General features: G+C 42.0%; 3 protein-coding genes across 3 annotated transcripts; all 3 read right to left on the bottom strand.

Moving 5' to 3' along the window:
- Window positions 1-166: 166 nt before the first annotated feature.
- On the bottom strand, window positions 167-5,152 carry LOC103995276 (uncharacterized). Its single transcript, XM_009415829.3, has 7 exons — window positions 4,458-5,152; window positions 4,182-4,341; window positions 3,944-3,994; window positions 3,774-3,825; window positions 3,611-3,669; window positions 1,497-1,542; window positions 167-404 (listed from the first exon to the last, which is right to left on the bottom strand). The coding sequence occupies exons 2-7, from the start codon at window positions 4,305-4,307 to the stop codon at window positions 268-270; spliced, it is 471 nt and encodes a 156-aa protein (XP_009414104.1). The 5' UTR covers window positions 4,308-4,341; window positions 4,458-5,152; the 3' UTR covers window positions 167-267.
- A 1,750-nt stretch (window positions 5,153-6,902) lies between these two features.
- On the bottom strand, window positions 6,903-8,501 carry LOC135645871 (uncharacterized). The gene has a single exon (XM_065164716.1). The coding sequence runs from the start codon at window positions 8,056-8,058 to the stop codon at window positions 7,090-7,092; it is 969 nt and encodes a 322-aa protein (XP_065020788.1). The 5' UTR covers window positions 8,059-8,501; the 3' UTR covers window positions 6,903-7,089.
- A 3,060-nt stretch (window positions 8,502-11,561) lies between these two features.
- Window positions 11,562-15,625, bottom strand: LOC103995279 (protein Brevis radix-like 1). The gene is made up of 5 exons (XM_009415832.3): window positions 15,361-15,625; window positions 14,878-15,272; window positions 13,220-13,355; window positions 12,697-13,121; window positions 11,562-12,309 (listed from the first exon to the last, which is right to left on the bottom strand). Exons 1-5 carry the CDS (start codon window positions 15,481-15,483, stop codon window positions 12,228-12,230), a joined length of 1,161 nt encoding a protein of 386 aa, XP_009414107.1. The 5' UTR covers window positions 15,484-15,625; the 3' UTR covers window positions 11,562-12,227.
- Between the last annotated feature and the right edge of the window lie 260 nt (window positions 15,626-15,885).

Raw genomic sequence — 15,885 nt, 5'->3', positions numbered from 1 at the left:
GTTCAAGAATCTATTGACAATGTTCATGTCCTAAACATTTTTTTTTTCGTAGGGGAGGGGGTGGTATTTTGGGCTATGTTAATGGATGAGAACCACCAAATGGGTAGCATATTAATAGAATTAAGGTAAATGATAGAGAATATAAACAAAATTTATACTCAGAAAGTGAAGGAAAAGGAAAGAAAGAGAAACTCCTCCAACTATTCTATATAAAGGAAATGTTGCTTCGACATATTAAAAAACACAAAATGGTCGCAAGTATGGATTTTAGACATCTCTCGAAGATTGAGATGAATGGGATTCTTCGATGCATCGAGTGGCTCGTGATACCGCATAGTGTGATGCACTTGAAGCAGCATAATAAGATGTCACAGTGAGCTGAGCAAACCTTGGAACTACGTAAGCTGGATAAATTGAAGAATTTGTTAGAATGACTTGTACTAGAAAAAGAAAATTGAAGAAAAAGCAATATTTAGCTGCGTTACTACGAACAGACTTATCTTGATGCCACTACAATATTTTAATATGCTGAAGGATTGTTACCCTTTGGGGCTTCTCGCAAGAATCCAAAAACTGGGCAGTTATGATGTGTATATTTATTACAATTCAATGATCAAAAAGGGTAAATATGCTGTTTTAATTGGAGTGACATGTCTTGTATGTGAAGCAACAGCAACGCATACAAATGACAGGGATATAAAGGATGCTATATAAAGTTCCAGTCAGCTGCCAGAACAACCGGGTAATGAGTTCCTGGGATACCCTTGAAACTTGGAAATCACAAGGATAAGAGCCTTAGAAATAACACCTTTCCTAAACCACACTATGCACTATTAGAATGTTTCAACACTCGTATCACTCAAAATAGAACTCTAAACACTACCACAATAAGCAAAAAAAAAAAATGAAATCAGGATATATACTGTAAAAAATAGTATAAACTCCATTTTCGGCCTAAACTCAATATAACCCAACTATGTGACGGTTTAGGCTTGCCTATACTAGATTATGATTTTTTCCTATGTGAATATGGTTGAATTAAGCTATCAAAGACTTGATTTAGGGTATTTTACGCCTCGTGGACTACATGAAATATGAAGAGTGATTTGACCAATACCAGCTTGACTGCATGCCAGTATAAATGTTCAGGCAAAAGCACCATAGGCAAATGCCACAGTGCCTGACATCAGTGTACTCTGTGCATGATGCTAGGTTTGTAATTTCCATGTTGGGTGCTTGGTGCAAGTTAGACATCTGAAAACACTAAGCTTTTCTCAACTATGACAATACATATGATGAATACGAACTCTAAGCTGTTGCAGGCTAGTAATTGTATTTCATGGGCAAAATTGCTACAACTTCAGAGAGAACAAATGCTACCAAAATTCGCTTTCTAAATATTGAAAACACTAGGGACAATGAAACATGAATTCAGCAAAAGATAATTTCTTTAGGATGTTGGGCACGAGAAACAATGGCCATATTATGCTTTTTACCTCCTAATGATGCACTAGCTCCTGAATACAACAGCAGTGGAGGAATCTGCGTCAAAAAGAAAATGTCAAATGGCAATGTCATAAGAAAATAAGATGAATAAAAAAAGATAGTTTCTATTCCTTCAATCACACTATCTCGATGTTAGCAAATACTACTTCCATAATGAAAATGGGTTAGTGTCTTTCCCACAGCCAAAAAAGCAACAAGTTCATGGACACCACTTTCATGCAAAAGATGATTAGTCAAGCTTGTCATGATCAATCTCCCAATAGATGATGGATGATCCATACACCCAACTAACTAACAGCAATGTTTTGAAAAGTTCATCTTAGGAGAACATGAGGACTGAACAAACTTTGTAATTGTCAAGTCAATAGGTAGATAATCACCTTCAACTTAGATTTTAGAGTGCTATACTATAACATAGAGGTCACTCTAAAGCACCAAAAATGTGATCCTTAAAGTGCCTCAGAAGTGCTGAAACTCAGCACATAGATCAAATTCTTATGGTCTATTGCCGTGTTGATGGCCCTACTATGGGTGACAGGACTAACTGGGAAGGAAAAGATGATCGATGAAATATGATGCAGAACAGCATATCTTCGAAAAGGTACTTTTTCAAAGTATCCACAACTAGAGCAAGCAATCAAATAAGATAGAAAAAGCAATGTCTTCAAAACAAATGTCAACTGCAATATTTTAAAAGAAAACCATGGTGTGATAGCGGTAGAAATACTGTGTAGTTCATTTGCTATAATCAAAGATATGTGGTTCAATTAGTCTATTAAGAAGAGCAACTAAATAAGTACAGCTAATATACAACCAAATTCAAGGTTTTAAAAACTGACCATATCGGTCGGTACAATCCAGTTCTAGTCCGATGGTTGACCAGTACAGAAACAGAGCAATATTGCTCGTATCAATCAAGAATTAAGCTCACCACCACACAAGCTTACCATACTGAGCTTACAAGGTGGTAAGCTGTCTGGTACCAAGTTGTACCAAGCAATGAGACTACCACCCGATACTCGTACCCAATGTAATCCTTTTTTCTCTCCTGTCTAGTTTCTGCGTCTCCCTATCGCCACTGCATCGATGTGTCCTCGCCTGCTCGCCACTGCTCCGCTTTTGCATTGCCACCTCTCCTCCACTGCATGGTACAACTACTCTCCCTTTTATTCAAAGTGGTTCGACCTCTACTGACAGTTTGTACACTATATGACACTGGTACTATATTGGTCAAACCATTGACAGATATTGCTATCAGATCATGATTATAATGCTTGGCGAAATTAAATTATTAACAGGCATATAAAGGTGGCGCCAAAATAAAAGAGTTATGGATGTATTTATTTTTAATTAAGAACTTATTTAACTAACATGTAATAAAAAATTATTAAAGGCCTCTGTGACTGATATCATATAATTATGGACCATGAATTGGCCACCAATTGCATGAGTCTGATACTGCAAAGGATGCTACCCAAGAGACTTCAAGACTTGAACAGCATAGTTCTATACTTCCAGAAAATAGCTATAACATGAAGATAGTTACAAACAGAATCATACATCTATGTTACTTAGCTTACCATTAGCATTCCTTTTGATCGCAACATATGTCATATAGTAAGTGTGCATTGTCATGAATGTATGACTCTGCATTATTAGATCATTTTATTAACTGCAAAGCCATGACATGTTAAGAACCATACAACAATCAAATGAGGATGACAAATATATCTGTTTTGCTTCTAGAAACAGTCTGACTGCACTTGTATTTGGCTAAACAAAAAAACTACAACCACATATTGCATTTACTAGGACAGATCATTTGCATTGTTGCTTGGAAAAGCTCCAAATTGAAGGTAATATCAACAATGTAGTTTGTAGTTACCAAGATGAAAGTGCATAATCGAATGTATGTATATATGTATGTATATATAAATATATACATATGTATTAGTGCCTCCACTTTATTGAGAACAAACAAGGCAGTATCGAGAAGATTATTGCCAGATATCAATCAACTAATATACATAGTACATATCAGACATCCTGTAATAATTCACAAAAAATAGAAATTCCAACAAAATGGATAAAAAAAAATTATTACCACGAAAAGAAAATGCAGCCATTTGGGCCCCTTTACATGCTTCTGAACAAAAGGAATCCCTATCAGAAATACCCAGAAAACTCATTTTCAGAACAATCTCAATAGCTCAATTAAGGCAAGGGACCAATTAATTTTTTGAGAGTGGGAGCTAATATCACTCTACCTATATTCATCCCATGGACAGCACTCAGCATCACACCAGCCCCTGAACCAGCCTACACAACACATAACAGCTGATATAAATCAAAGTCAACAGAACAAGGCAGCATATGTATGATCTTTAGAAAAAAATTCAAACAGGTCAAAAAATGCAACAACGTGAGAGATATATACCACAAAAGTTGCATCATGCAAAACAGAGTTGATGGTCCATTCCTCTTGTTCCTGCACATTTCAGAAGTACTTATAAGTACACAATAACAAGGAAAAAAGAATATAAATTCAAACAAAAACATTATGAACTGTCAATAAATTTAATTTTAATGCGACAAACACACATTACAAAGAAATAACGGTATTCAATGGAAAAAAAAAGAGTCAAACACAAGAGGAAGAAGGAAAAATACAGAACTGAGTTAGGGTTTATGAGAGAGAGGCAACGGGGGCAACGAGCAGAGCCTAAGCCAGGATTAATCGTGGGGTCATGGTGTAGATTGCCTCTCCGGAGCTTCTCCTCGTATACTTCTCTCGTCCCCATCGTCTTCTCCTCCTCTTCAAAGACCTCAGAACCCCTGGAATACGCAACATCAGTCACAACGCTCTTATAATCTGAACCACACAACTTTGTTGATGGAAACGATGGAGACCAGGTGAGTGAAAGGAGAGGAACCAGGAAGAGAGATCTTACCCTAGATGGCAAATTCACGGCGATCTCGCGGCTGGGAGATAGAGAAAGGGGGCTGTCGGGGGGAGGAGCGGGGGGAGGAGGAGGCGGCCTGAGTGCTCTATCTCCCTCTGCTTGGGAGAGAGAGAAAGAGAGAGAAAAAGAGAGAGAGAGAGAGAGAGAGAAGGGGGGCTGAGCACGGGAGACGGGCGTCGGCGGGGAGGCACAGGGAGAGCAACACCGAGAGGGTAGGAGGGAGGAGGGCCGACTTATAATCGACAGCCGCCTTTCACGCAAAGGAAGGACAATCGTCACCGGGCACCTTCCACGGGAAAGAAGTCCCTTCCATGGCGTCACAGGGGTTGGGGGAGGGGGATGTTGGGTTTAGATCGGGCTTGATTTGGTTTAGTTTAGCCCACCTTGTCGTTAGAATGGCTCGGATACGGTTCGAACAAAGGCTGATTTGGTTCAGACGCTCGCCCTGAGCACGTAGCGATTGGGCTCAGCCGCGTGCGTGGACCGCGCCCGGGCGCTCTAAACCGGTCTGACATTCATCATTTCTTACTTATTTCACATCTATTATCTTCCCCCTATTAACTCCATGGCTATCATATCCCCGAATAAAGAAATACATGTTCTTTGTTCCCTCAATGCGCCTGTCCTGTATTAGATTAGTATCAGTCCATCATGTTCTTCATCAACAATAGCTCACATGTTGCTGCTAAATGACAAGCTTATTAAAATTTCCATCATATTGCAGACAAAACCAAAAAAAAGAAAGATAAAAAAGGAAACAATTTTAATGACCGATCACACCAATTGACTAGCTTATTAAATGTTTATAAGGAATCAATTCATTAAAATCAACTTCCTGTGTTTAGCTAATGCCACCTTTTCACCAAAATATTATTGCTTCTTCCAATTTCTCTACTCGCATATCAGGTCTGGCGCTGCAGAGATTATCTTAAAAACTTGGCTTAAAATCCTTGAATTAACATCACTCTACAGAAAACTAAAGTCAAATTTTAGGAAGGGTAATTTTTTACTTGGTCACTACCACTGCAACAAATTTCTCGAATAACAATTATTATATACTATGACGAGATAAATTGACATTTATGACCTTATGGAAACAAAAAGTATGCAGATCAAATATCACATTTACCAAACTGATACCGAACTATGGCATTAAATCTGCTGATGAAAAAAACTCACACATTCATGAGAAAATAATAATCCACTGCTGAAGACAATTGAATGATTTTGCACTATTAAATAGAGACTTGGTTTTTTTCTATGCAAACGATTTTAAGTGTAATAGAAGTATCATTTTCTATTAAGTGACTTCTTAAAGGAACTCTGAAGGAGAAAAATAGAGAAGAGAGAGAGAAAGATGATTGATTTGAGAGAGAAGATATCAAGAGACTATCATGTATTATAGCACTTACATGCTCATTCATATATTTATAGGAGTTAATGGGAAGATAGTAAATCCCATCACCCTATGAAATTAATTATCTGCAGATAACTCTAAAATCTCCCAAATACAAGTATACAAGTTTAGAGAAAAAAAAGAAAAGAAAAGGGACCCTAACATATGATGTACCATATTAGGGCCTTTGGACATTAATTTAACTCTGGTTGGACTCCAAAATATCTTATAAAATTGTCGCTAAAACTAGTGATGAAAAAAATACAAATGTTGCTGGACAAGTTTCCAACTTTGATGCATAGACACCTTGGTTCTTCTACTTCATGACATTGATCTTCCCTAGATATAATGGAGAGACTCTCAAGAACCTTTGATTATTTGATTTGAGTATATGTCAGTCTCCAGACTTCATCAAATTGCTCTAAGAACCGATCCACACACAGTAAAATGGAGGTCAAGCCTATGTCTTTGATTGAGTCTGCCGACAAGTACTGTTCAGATCAAAGATGAAGGAAGACTAAGTTGTAGTCATGAGTATTGCCTAAACTATTATGTGGCTGAAGTGACCAAACCTAGAGTGTTCCAAAATCATCCAATGATGATGGTTGAAGTCAGAATTGTTCCAATATAGTTCTTGGGAAATGAAAAGGGACCCATTATGATGCAAACTGAATCCATGGGAATTGATGATTTTCATGCTTGGGTTAAAAAGAATAGAACAAACAGTTTCTTTTGTCACCAATCTGCAAAACATTTTGCAACTTGACATAAGAAAAGCCAACATTGATATTAGCTAAAGAATTCCATAATACTATAAGCAAACAGAATGTGCAAAAGGAAGGAGGTCAATGAATAAAGATATGGACAATGAAGCCCTAAATTATGCTGATAGTTGGCATTTCTTGTCATTCTGAAACCAGAAAATGTCAAATACAATACTTAAAAGAAAGGCCAGACACCATCTCAAAACAAAGCCTTCAATATCTCAGTCAGTCATGCAACCCAAATTTCACAATCAAATATTGAAGTCTGCAAGAGAAAAAAAACCTCAGAACACAGAACCCATGGATTGGAATGCATTTGAATGAAACTACTCCGAAACTCAAAAGCACTATCTTAACAAAGATTTGTATCCTATTTTCTTTGAAGGGATAAAAAAAGAAACAACCAAAATAACCTACACACAGAAAGAAGGAAAACCAGTTATTCATATTATATTTATTATCATATATCGAAGCCCTCCTGCTTCTTTGTGGACAGACGCTTCAGGAACTCATACGTGGTAATCATAGTGGTTGCAGACATCGACATTGAAGCCCACCTTGGCCCTAATCCTCGGTAACATGCGCTCCACCCTCCCTCCCTTATAAGGCTCCTTACTGTTCGACCTATGGTCATCGGTCCCTCCTTCCCACCTTCCATCACCTGTATCCTCGTCTTAATCGTGTCCAGAGGCATTGTCACTAGCGCGGCCGCACCACCTGCCATTGCAGCGCTTAGCCCCTGCACTACCACCACTGTCCTGTACTCAGGCTTCACAGCACCGCCGCTGCTATTTCCATACTCTTGCTCTTCAAAGCCAAATCGTAGACGACAAAGATAGTACCCAATTCCACTCCAAATTAGCTTTTGGGACAGCGAGTAGGAAGCCCACCAAACAGCATTTGAGGGGGCGTATGTCAATATAGACATGCCGAACCCTCTGTAAAGCCCGCGAATTCCGTCGCTTGCGACGATCTTCCGGAATGCGTCTATCCCACCGAGGTACTTACTCGTGAGTCGGTGATGGCCTTGGACCATCAGCCGCTGGCTGATGACATCGATGGGGGTCCATACAACCTGTGCTGCGACGGCGGCGCTCAGTCCGGCGACCGCGCTGGCCACAGCGGAGGCAGTGGTCTCGGAGACGCCTAACTGGATGGTGGCGGTGCCAACGGTGCTTTTGGTGACCTCCAGGGCGGCCATGTAGAGGGTGCGGGCGGGGACGGTGCCGGCGAGGGACGTGGCGAAGCCACGGTAAAAGCCAAGGAGGCCCTCCCTGCGGAGGATGGCGGCCGCGGCGGCGCAGGCGGAGGGTGGCGCGGGGTGACAGACCTGGAGGCGGGTTTTGAGGACGACCGCCGGGTAGAGAGCGGCGGAGACGGCGGAGAAGAGGGCAGCGCCGAGGACGAAGAAGCGCGACTTGTCCAGCATCTCCCAATCGATTTCAGCAGGCAGGTGGAGCTTCGCCACCTCCTCCCCCTCCGCCTCTGTCGCAGCCGCCGCCAGCTCCGCGTCCTCCGGCGGCGGCGTCTCAAACTCTGGCCTCGAACCTATGTCTACAACCTCTCCTCCATCTCCACGACCAATACCAAGCAAAAATAATCTAACCCGAACCTTATTCAATCAAGCCTCAAAGGACGAGGGTTAGGGTTGCAAGAAGGGCACGAGCGGCTCTCCAGACAAGAAGTGACAGACTACGGCGGGCGTGGCGGCGGGGAGCACTGAAAGCATCTCCGCCGTCGTTCGCCACCAGATCTACAATTAGGGTTTGCGGGAACGAAGCGCGAGATTGGACGAGAGGGCAACTTTCCTATCTCCTTCGCTCTTCGCTTCTAGAGAGAGTGCAGTGCAGAGGGAAGGGGAACAGACCGGATCAGGGGGCAATTTTGGGTGCAGAAATCAACCAAGCATATAACTATATATATATTCCTTTCAAAACAGTTATTTTCAAATTTATCCCTACTGATTTTACTTATCATATTATATTCCTAAAATATAAATAATAGATTTAATTTAGTTAATTTATTATCTAATAAAAAATAAATACTACTAATACAACAATAAAATTAAAACTCTCAACTATTACGAGTTAGCTACATAGATGCTTTATTGTCATTGAGCTCAGCAAAAAAAAATATATGTTTAATTAAGTTTAAAAAAATTATTAATTTTTTTTTATTACAGGAATAAGTTATTGACATCCTGGTCAATTTGACGTAGTCCGAACTCGTATATACAAGATTGTCCGACGTACCTCTAAAATAAAAATGTTAAGCTCCCAATGTGCCATCTATACGAAGACCGAGATCAAGAAAGGTTTCCTGACATGGTCACTCAGGCGCCCAAGTTAATAACTCGAGATATATACATGAGTGTGGACGAGAGTGATAAAAAAGATAACCTCCCCTTTTTATCATATTGAATATGAGCTTTTATACCTAATCATAATGAATTAAATATTTTATATAATATTCTACAAAGATATAGCCTCTAACTACCTCCAATAATCTGTCATTGACCTTTTATCCACACGGGCAATAAAAGAGAACAATCCAAAAATGCATGCCTTAGACCCTTATCCACATAAATAGATAAGTAGAGTGTGGCCTATGTCTTCTCCTTCCACCCTAGACACCACATGACGATCATGTGTCGGATAACAATTGATTAACGGTGTACTCCATATCATTTGTCCCCCCCCCCCCCCCGCCAGGCATACTTCGGGGCTCTCATAAGAGGGATCCGAAGTATGACATATAATATATTTGGCACATCAAGTTTATGCCTCTTTGATTGGTTTTTCAATTTCGCACATTAAGCGAATGCTAACGTGGTTGGGGGGCATCGATGTCTTAAATTGATGATCCTCGTCCCTCGGTAAGGGATTGCTCCTTGCTAACGGGCCCTCATTGGTAAAGGATCAATCCCTACTTATGTGAACATGACTCTCTTTCAAGTATAGAGGGTTGCAGGCGCTATTGGTGGTGATCCATTGCTGACTTACCCCTTGTATTATTGAGGGACACATCTTGGTTGGACAAGGTAGAGTTTCCCAACCTCCACGTCTCTTTCCGAATTAGTCAAGTTTGTCGATTGCCACGACTTGGGCAGAGGACAAGGTTGGGTTCTTCGACCTCCACACCTCAGTGATCACCATGGGAAAAGAGAGGGTCGAGTTTCCAAACCTCCATGTCTCTGGCGAAGGTGATGGTTAGGTTTCCTGACCATAGCATCTTGAGGGGAGGAGGGGATCAAGTTTTCCAACCTCCACGCCTCAAGCAGAGGAGGGGGGTGAGATTCTCGACCTCCCCACCTCAGGTGAAAGAGAGGGCTAGTTTTTTCGACCGCCACGGTTTGAGCAAAGGAGGGGGTCGGATTTCCTCACCTCAATGGCTCGAGATGACTACAGGCAATGAGCGGGACATGTTTCCCAAACGTTGTATCTTGAGCGAAGGAGAGGGTCAGGTTATTCGACCTCTACACCTACGATGAAGGAGAGGGTCAGGTTCCCCGAGGTAGGGAGGTTAGGGAACTCGACTCTCTGCTGCGCTTAAGGCATGAAAATCGAAAAAAATCCGACCCTCTCCTCCACCCGAGATGCAACAATCGTGAAACCTGGCCCTCTCCTCGCATGTGGTCATCGTCAAGTCATAGACGTCGCTAAACCTGACCCCATCCAACCAAGATGCATTTTTTGATGATATGAGGAGCAGGTCGACAATGGATCACCACTAGTAGCACCCGCAACCCTCTAAACTCGAAGGAGGGTTAGGTTCACGTTAATAAAGATTGATCCTCTACTGAGGAGGGTCTATTAGTGAGGAGTGACCTCTTGTTGAGTGACAAAGGTCATCAATTCAAGACGACGGTGCTCTCGACCTTGTCGGTGTTCACCTAACGCACAAAGTTGGAGAACCAATTAAAGATACATAAGCTTGATGTGTCAGACGAACTAGATGTTGTACTTCATATCCCTCTCACAAGAGCCCCAAAACATGCCTGAGTGTGGAGGGGACAAATGATACAAAGTACACCAATAGCTAATTGTCATCCGACTCGTAATCGCCACGTTGTGTCCAAAATGAAAAGAGAAAACAAATGTCACCTTTCACTTGTATGCCCACGTGGACAAAGTGTCCAAAGTAAGTGATTATGAAATGTTCCCTCTTTATTGCTCATGTGGATAAGAGGCAAGGGGAGACTGTTAGAGGTAGTTAGAGGCTACCTCCAAATAGAATATTTCATTAAATATTTTGATCGTCTACGATCATGTATAAAAGCTCATCTTCAACACAATAAAAAGTGGGATAATCTTTTTGACCATTTTAGGAAACTAACCTGAGCGTCTGAAGAACCAAATTAGGAAACTCTCTCGATCTCGATCTTCATGCAAGTAGTATATTAGGAACTTCACGTTTTCACCCTAAAGGCATCTCGGACAATCCTACGTATACGAGTTTGGACCATGTGAGGCTGACTAGAATGTCGATGACTCATTCCCAAAACATCTTCTATTATATTTTTATCACTAATATTAATTATTTCATCTTTTTAATTATCAGATTCCAAAGATTTTCTAATCACATGCTGATATCATCTTGACTATTTTTTTATATATTATTTTTATTAAATCGATATATAGTTATTTACGAATAAAAATATTTTTTAAATATTTTTTTAATATATATCCATCTTAATATTCTCATAATATAAAATATATATATTATTTTTAAATCTTAAAAATAAAAAATATAATAATAAAATTTATATTTTGATAAACTTTTTAATCGAAAGCAGTTGGGATAAACCATACTGATGTAGATAAAGTGCTATTTCCAAATCGTGTAAGGATATATATATGAAAACAACCTGATCAAATAGGCAAAAAAGGAACGCAAGGTTACCGGGTGAAAAGGGTCAGGTGTTGCGGCGTGTGTGAGGAAGAGGTGCGGGAAAAAGTGGAACGGTTTGATCCAGGTTTGGACGTGTAACTGCCAGGTGTAGGTCTGGCGTGTTACTTCATTCCATGGACTAACATGATTACAACCGCTAAGAGGAGGTTACGTGCTGCGCTGCGAGACACCGAGCCTGTGTCGATGCGTGTTGACCACGTAATCGTGTGGGTCCCGCGCTTACTTGGGGCACAGTGACAGCATCCGACGGTTGTCATTTCGGAGGCCGAATCAAGTGCCACATCACCGGCAACGTATCCACGACTGTGGGTAAGAAGGAAAAAGTAGTCGCTCCTGAGATCATCGGCGACCGCGTCGTCTTCGAAGGTGACCGCTGCATGCCATCCAAGTCAATATTCTCTTTCAGACATGATACGGATTCCGAGGGTGACTCCTCTGGCTATTAGTTGAAGCTATTGCTTGAGCGAGCTCAAGACGTCCAAGGGTTCTGCTGTAATACAATGTTCTTAGTTACTGATCCACCCATCAAAATACACTGACAGCCATCTCGAGCCAACTTTGCGCAAGTATACTCGCAAACAATCCTCCTGCATATTTAATCACACAACTTCAAATATAGCAAGTTCTAATGACAACTAAGTTGCAAACTGGAGCAAAGAACAGCTGTATGTTTATCTGCTTGCTTTGTTATCGAAGATACTGTTCTTGTATCCTTGCACGGTTCTCCTCCCACCATAACCTCGCGTGCATCTCTCCGAACCTCTCCCGGCTGCAAAATTATGATGGCATTAAAATAGAAAATATCACATAAATGGAAGGTTGATTTTATGGGACACATACACTAATTTCGCCTAAAATAAGAAAGTAAATGCCCCAACAAATAAACAGGAAGAGATGATGAAGATGCAAGGTCTCATCTGGATGAAGTAAAAAGTCATTTCTTAACAGAATGTTTTAGGTTTAATTGAGACTGATGATCCAGGTAGCAGAGAACCTCATCTAAAACGCCTAATTTCATGAGGTTCTTATATGAGTTAGGTAAACACTCATGTTAGAAATGCCAATCAAAATGTTTGCAGAACGAGCATCCAAAGATGAAGGTTAAAAGGAAAATATTCAGCTGAAGGCAATTAAAAGATAGGAGTGAGTCTCTGACCTGAATCGGACACGGCGAAGTTCCCTGATACCTCGAGGTAACTCGCGAATTGTGATGTAGACACCAGGTTCATCCTCTTCCACCCATTCCCTCTCTAAATCACTAGCATTGCTAACTGATGCCGAGAGCTCCCCATATCGATCCAACTCCTCAGCGGATGAGCTCGTCCTCCGTGAAGCATTCATGGACGATGTTTCTGTTTTTGACCCGCTGATGCTCGACAGCTTCGGGGTTGACGTGAGGCCACCAGAGTCATAGTAGTGGCATGCATGGCGTGTGTGGTGATGGCCATGGTATTTGTAACTTGAATGTTGTTCGAGAGAATCAGATGATGAGTAACCCATCCCAGCGTCACCGGTTAAGTAGAGGTTGCGAGGCAGCCGCTCTTTGCTGAGTGGTGGAGTCACCGGGCTGTCCTTTGAGCTCTAGCAAATGGTTAAAGCAACGATGAACAAAGGCCTGATGGAAATAAGAACACAATAAGATGTGGAAAAATGATTCACATCGGGTAGGCTTCTTTCACCTCATCCTCAGATCTTGGTGGTGTCGGAAGAGGCATGGCGTGGCGATTGAATCTACGGACATTGTACAGCTCCACGACCTTGTCATAGTTTTCTGCCCACCACCTCTGGGCTTGCCACTTGCTAAACATCTCTCGGCTACCAAAGACAACAAGAATGGCATGTATATAACTAATGCAAGCAAAATTTAATCGTGAACCGGGAATTGATTAGGGAAGCTTTAGAAACTCGATCACGATCTAAAAATTGTCCAACAATATAATTCTGTATCATACATGACCATCTACAAGAACATAAATAATCAGCATTAAACAACTGTATCCTCCAACAAGAACAGGAAATGACCTGAATCTAGTGATAGCATGAATAAATTCTATGAAGTTCAAGTCAATACTTGAAGTTTGTATTATTTAGTTCAAGATGGACTAGCCTTCATGCCAAATATCTGTACCCATTCCATGATGACTTCCATTAAGAAAAATACTTCTAAATCATATCAGATTCCAGCTATGGGGTCTGTGAAGTGCAGAAAAGAAATCATATTATTTTGCAAAAATGTAAGTCATTGACCAAGATATCATATGCATTGGGTTTCATTTTTGCACTGCTTCAAAAAATACATGGAGAAAAAGCAACACAACTGCTAAGAAACTTGCTATTGCAGAATTTGTAGGATTTTCATGCTTTCCTATTGGCCAAAATGATATCATGGCATCCAACCGCATCTAACTTTTCAGCATTCAGACAAATCAGATGGTCAAACATTAATATGTTCTTCTGTAAACTACGTAATCGTTTCAAGCAGGTCATATGCATGGATCCAAATCCAGTGCCGACATAAAACTCAAAACCTTCCCTAACCTAATCCGCTAGAGTTCATTTAAGCAGACACAATGATCAACAGGGTGGAAGGCATGATGAAGGCATCCGAGACCCACAGGTGGGCGTGCGTGTCTGCAGTTTCGAGTGACAGATAGAGAGAGGGAGTCCCCAGCTCATTAAGAGAATTCAATGGCTGTCACGGTCTACAGAGTTTATTCTATAACAGCTACATTTGCACAAAGCTCAAGCACAGTGGGCCATCAACCCCAACGAAAGCGAAGCAAGGGACTGCTTGCTTGTTCTAAAGCCTTTTCTCACACCCGGAGGAAGGAGAAGCGGCCTTTCACCGTCATTCTAGATTTCGAACCGCCACTAATTTATGAGACAAAACGAACTAAAGAACAAATTTGGAACCGGGAAATGAAACATGCACAACATCGGGCGATCCGCCAATGTATACGAAGCGGAACAAAAATCCATCACCGTATTGGCTATTCAGAATTCCAAAAGATCAACAGATGCCGGTCTTCTACTGCACGAATCTCGAGATACAAAAAGTTTAGGAACCACAAAAATAAAGCTGCGATGCCTCTGTAAAAGTATGTAACTGATGAAAATACTCGCTGTTGTTCCATCACGATTTACGGCGTAAAATTTCGGAAAATTTTGACGGAAGTAAGTAAATATTAAAGCAAAAATAATTTATCATTAACAGCATAACGTAAATTAATCTTGAAAAAACAGATTTAAAACCGAATTAGTTGATTGAGCAAAAGGTTTGTTTGGTGCCACTGTATCAATGATGAACAAGAATGAGATGAGAACGGAAACGGAGTACCTGAACCGGATCCTCTTCAGGTCGTTGCCGCCGTGGGGGAGCGAGAGGAAGGTGATCAGAATCCCGGGCTCCACCTGGGCCACCCACTCCTTGGGCTCCTCCTCTTCGCCGTCCTCTGGGAACGTCGACGCCACCGCCGACGAGGCCTCCGTCCAGCCGCTCACTGACGGAGTCCTCTCGCCGCTGGAGATCTCCTTCAGCTCCCGCCCCATCATCGGGGACGTCGCAGTCCTCGGAGTCCACGCAGCGCTGCCGATGGTCCTCCAGTCCGATCCCGACGCCGCCTCCGAGCAAGCGTAGTCCCCGTGGAGGTGGCGCAGCCCGTCCTCCGGCGCCCCCCCACACGGCTTGCAGTGCCGATACGCCCCCGTCGCCTTTAACGCCATCTCCTTAATCTGATCCGAAGAAGGAAAACTTGAGATCAGGCCAAATAACCGAGAGGAAGCCTAAAACAGAACGAAACCACATCAAGCGATCGGCCACCTGGGCAGTGAGGTCTTTAATGCCCCGACCTGCGCTGGGCGTCGCGGCGCCAATGGTGACGTCGTCGTCCTCGCGGCCGTGGCCGCCGCCGAGCTGCTTCGAGCAGGCGATGCACGTCAGCATCTGGGCGACGCAGAAGGATCCGCCAGGATAGAAAGGACGGAAGCGGTGTGAGTGGGAGGAGGGTCGTGGGGGACGTTTGAAGGCGCGGCGAGTTCGTCAATGGCGGCTTAGCGTGTAAACGGTAAGCTTAAGGATCGAGATCGCAGAAGCGTACCGAGCGAAGGGGAAGAAGGAGATGCTATTTATTTTTATTAATAGAGGAAAAAATAAGTAATTAATTTGACGCAAAAAAGTTTGGTTGGTTACAGGCTCTGTTATGGTAGGGCCCGGTATCCGCAGAGACGAGGGAGCTATGGGAGGGGGGGGAGTAGCAGGACACGTGCCGGGAGAGTGTTACTGCTTCGGAGCAGCCGAAGGAATTAGTCATTATTATTATTATTATTATTATTATTATTATTATTT

The sequence above is a fragment of the Musa acuminata genome, chromosome BXJ3-8, assembly GCF_036884655.1.
Source record: "Musa acuminata AAA Group cultivar baxijiao chromosome BXJ3-8, Cavendish_Baxijiao_AAA, whole genome shotgun sequence".
NCBI lineage: Eukaryota > Viridiplantae > Streptophyta > Magnoliopsida > Zingiberales > Musaceae > Musa > Musa acuminata.
Note: the sequence above shows the minus strand (reverse complement) of the source record. Positions and strands in the feature narration are given on the sequence as shown.

Excerpts from the sequence above, each read along its gene's own strand:
- LOC103995279 (XM_009415832.3), bottom strand. The coding sequence starts at position 15,483 with ATGCTGACGTGCATCGCCTGCTCGAAGCAGCTCGGCGGCGGCCACGGC. Across the intron at positions 13,356-14,877 it reads CTGAAGAGGATCCGGTTCAG|CCGAGAGATGTTTAGCAAGT; the intron begins GTACTCCGTTTC and ends TGTCTTTGGTAG. Across the intron at positions 12,310-12,696 it reads CTTCGCCGTGTCCGATTCAG|CCGGGAGAGGTTCGGAGAGA; the intron begins GTCAGAGACTCA and ends ATAATTTTGCAG.
- LOC135645871 (XM_065164716.1), bottom strand. The coding sequence starts at position 8,058 with ATGCTGGACAAGTCGCGCTTCTTCGTCCTCGGCGCTGCCCTCTTCTCC.
- LOC103995276 (XM_009415829.3), bottom strand. The coding sequence starts at position 4,307 with ATGGGGACGAGAGAAGTATACGAGGAGAAGCTCCGGAGAGGCAATCTA. Across the intron at positions 3,826-3,943 it reads TGCATGATGCAACTTTTGTG|GCTGGTTCAGGGGCTGGTGT; the intron begins GTATATATCTCT and ends TGTGTTGTGTAG. Across the intron at positions 405-1,496 it reads AGCTAGTGCATCATTAGGAG|CTTACGTAGTTCCAAGGTTT; the intron begins GTAAAAAGCATA and ends CAATTTATCCAG.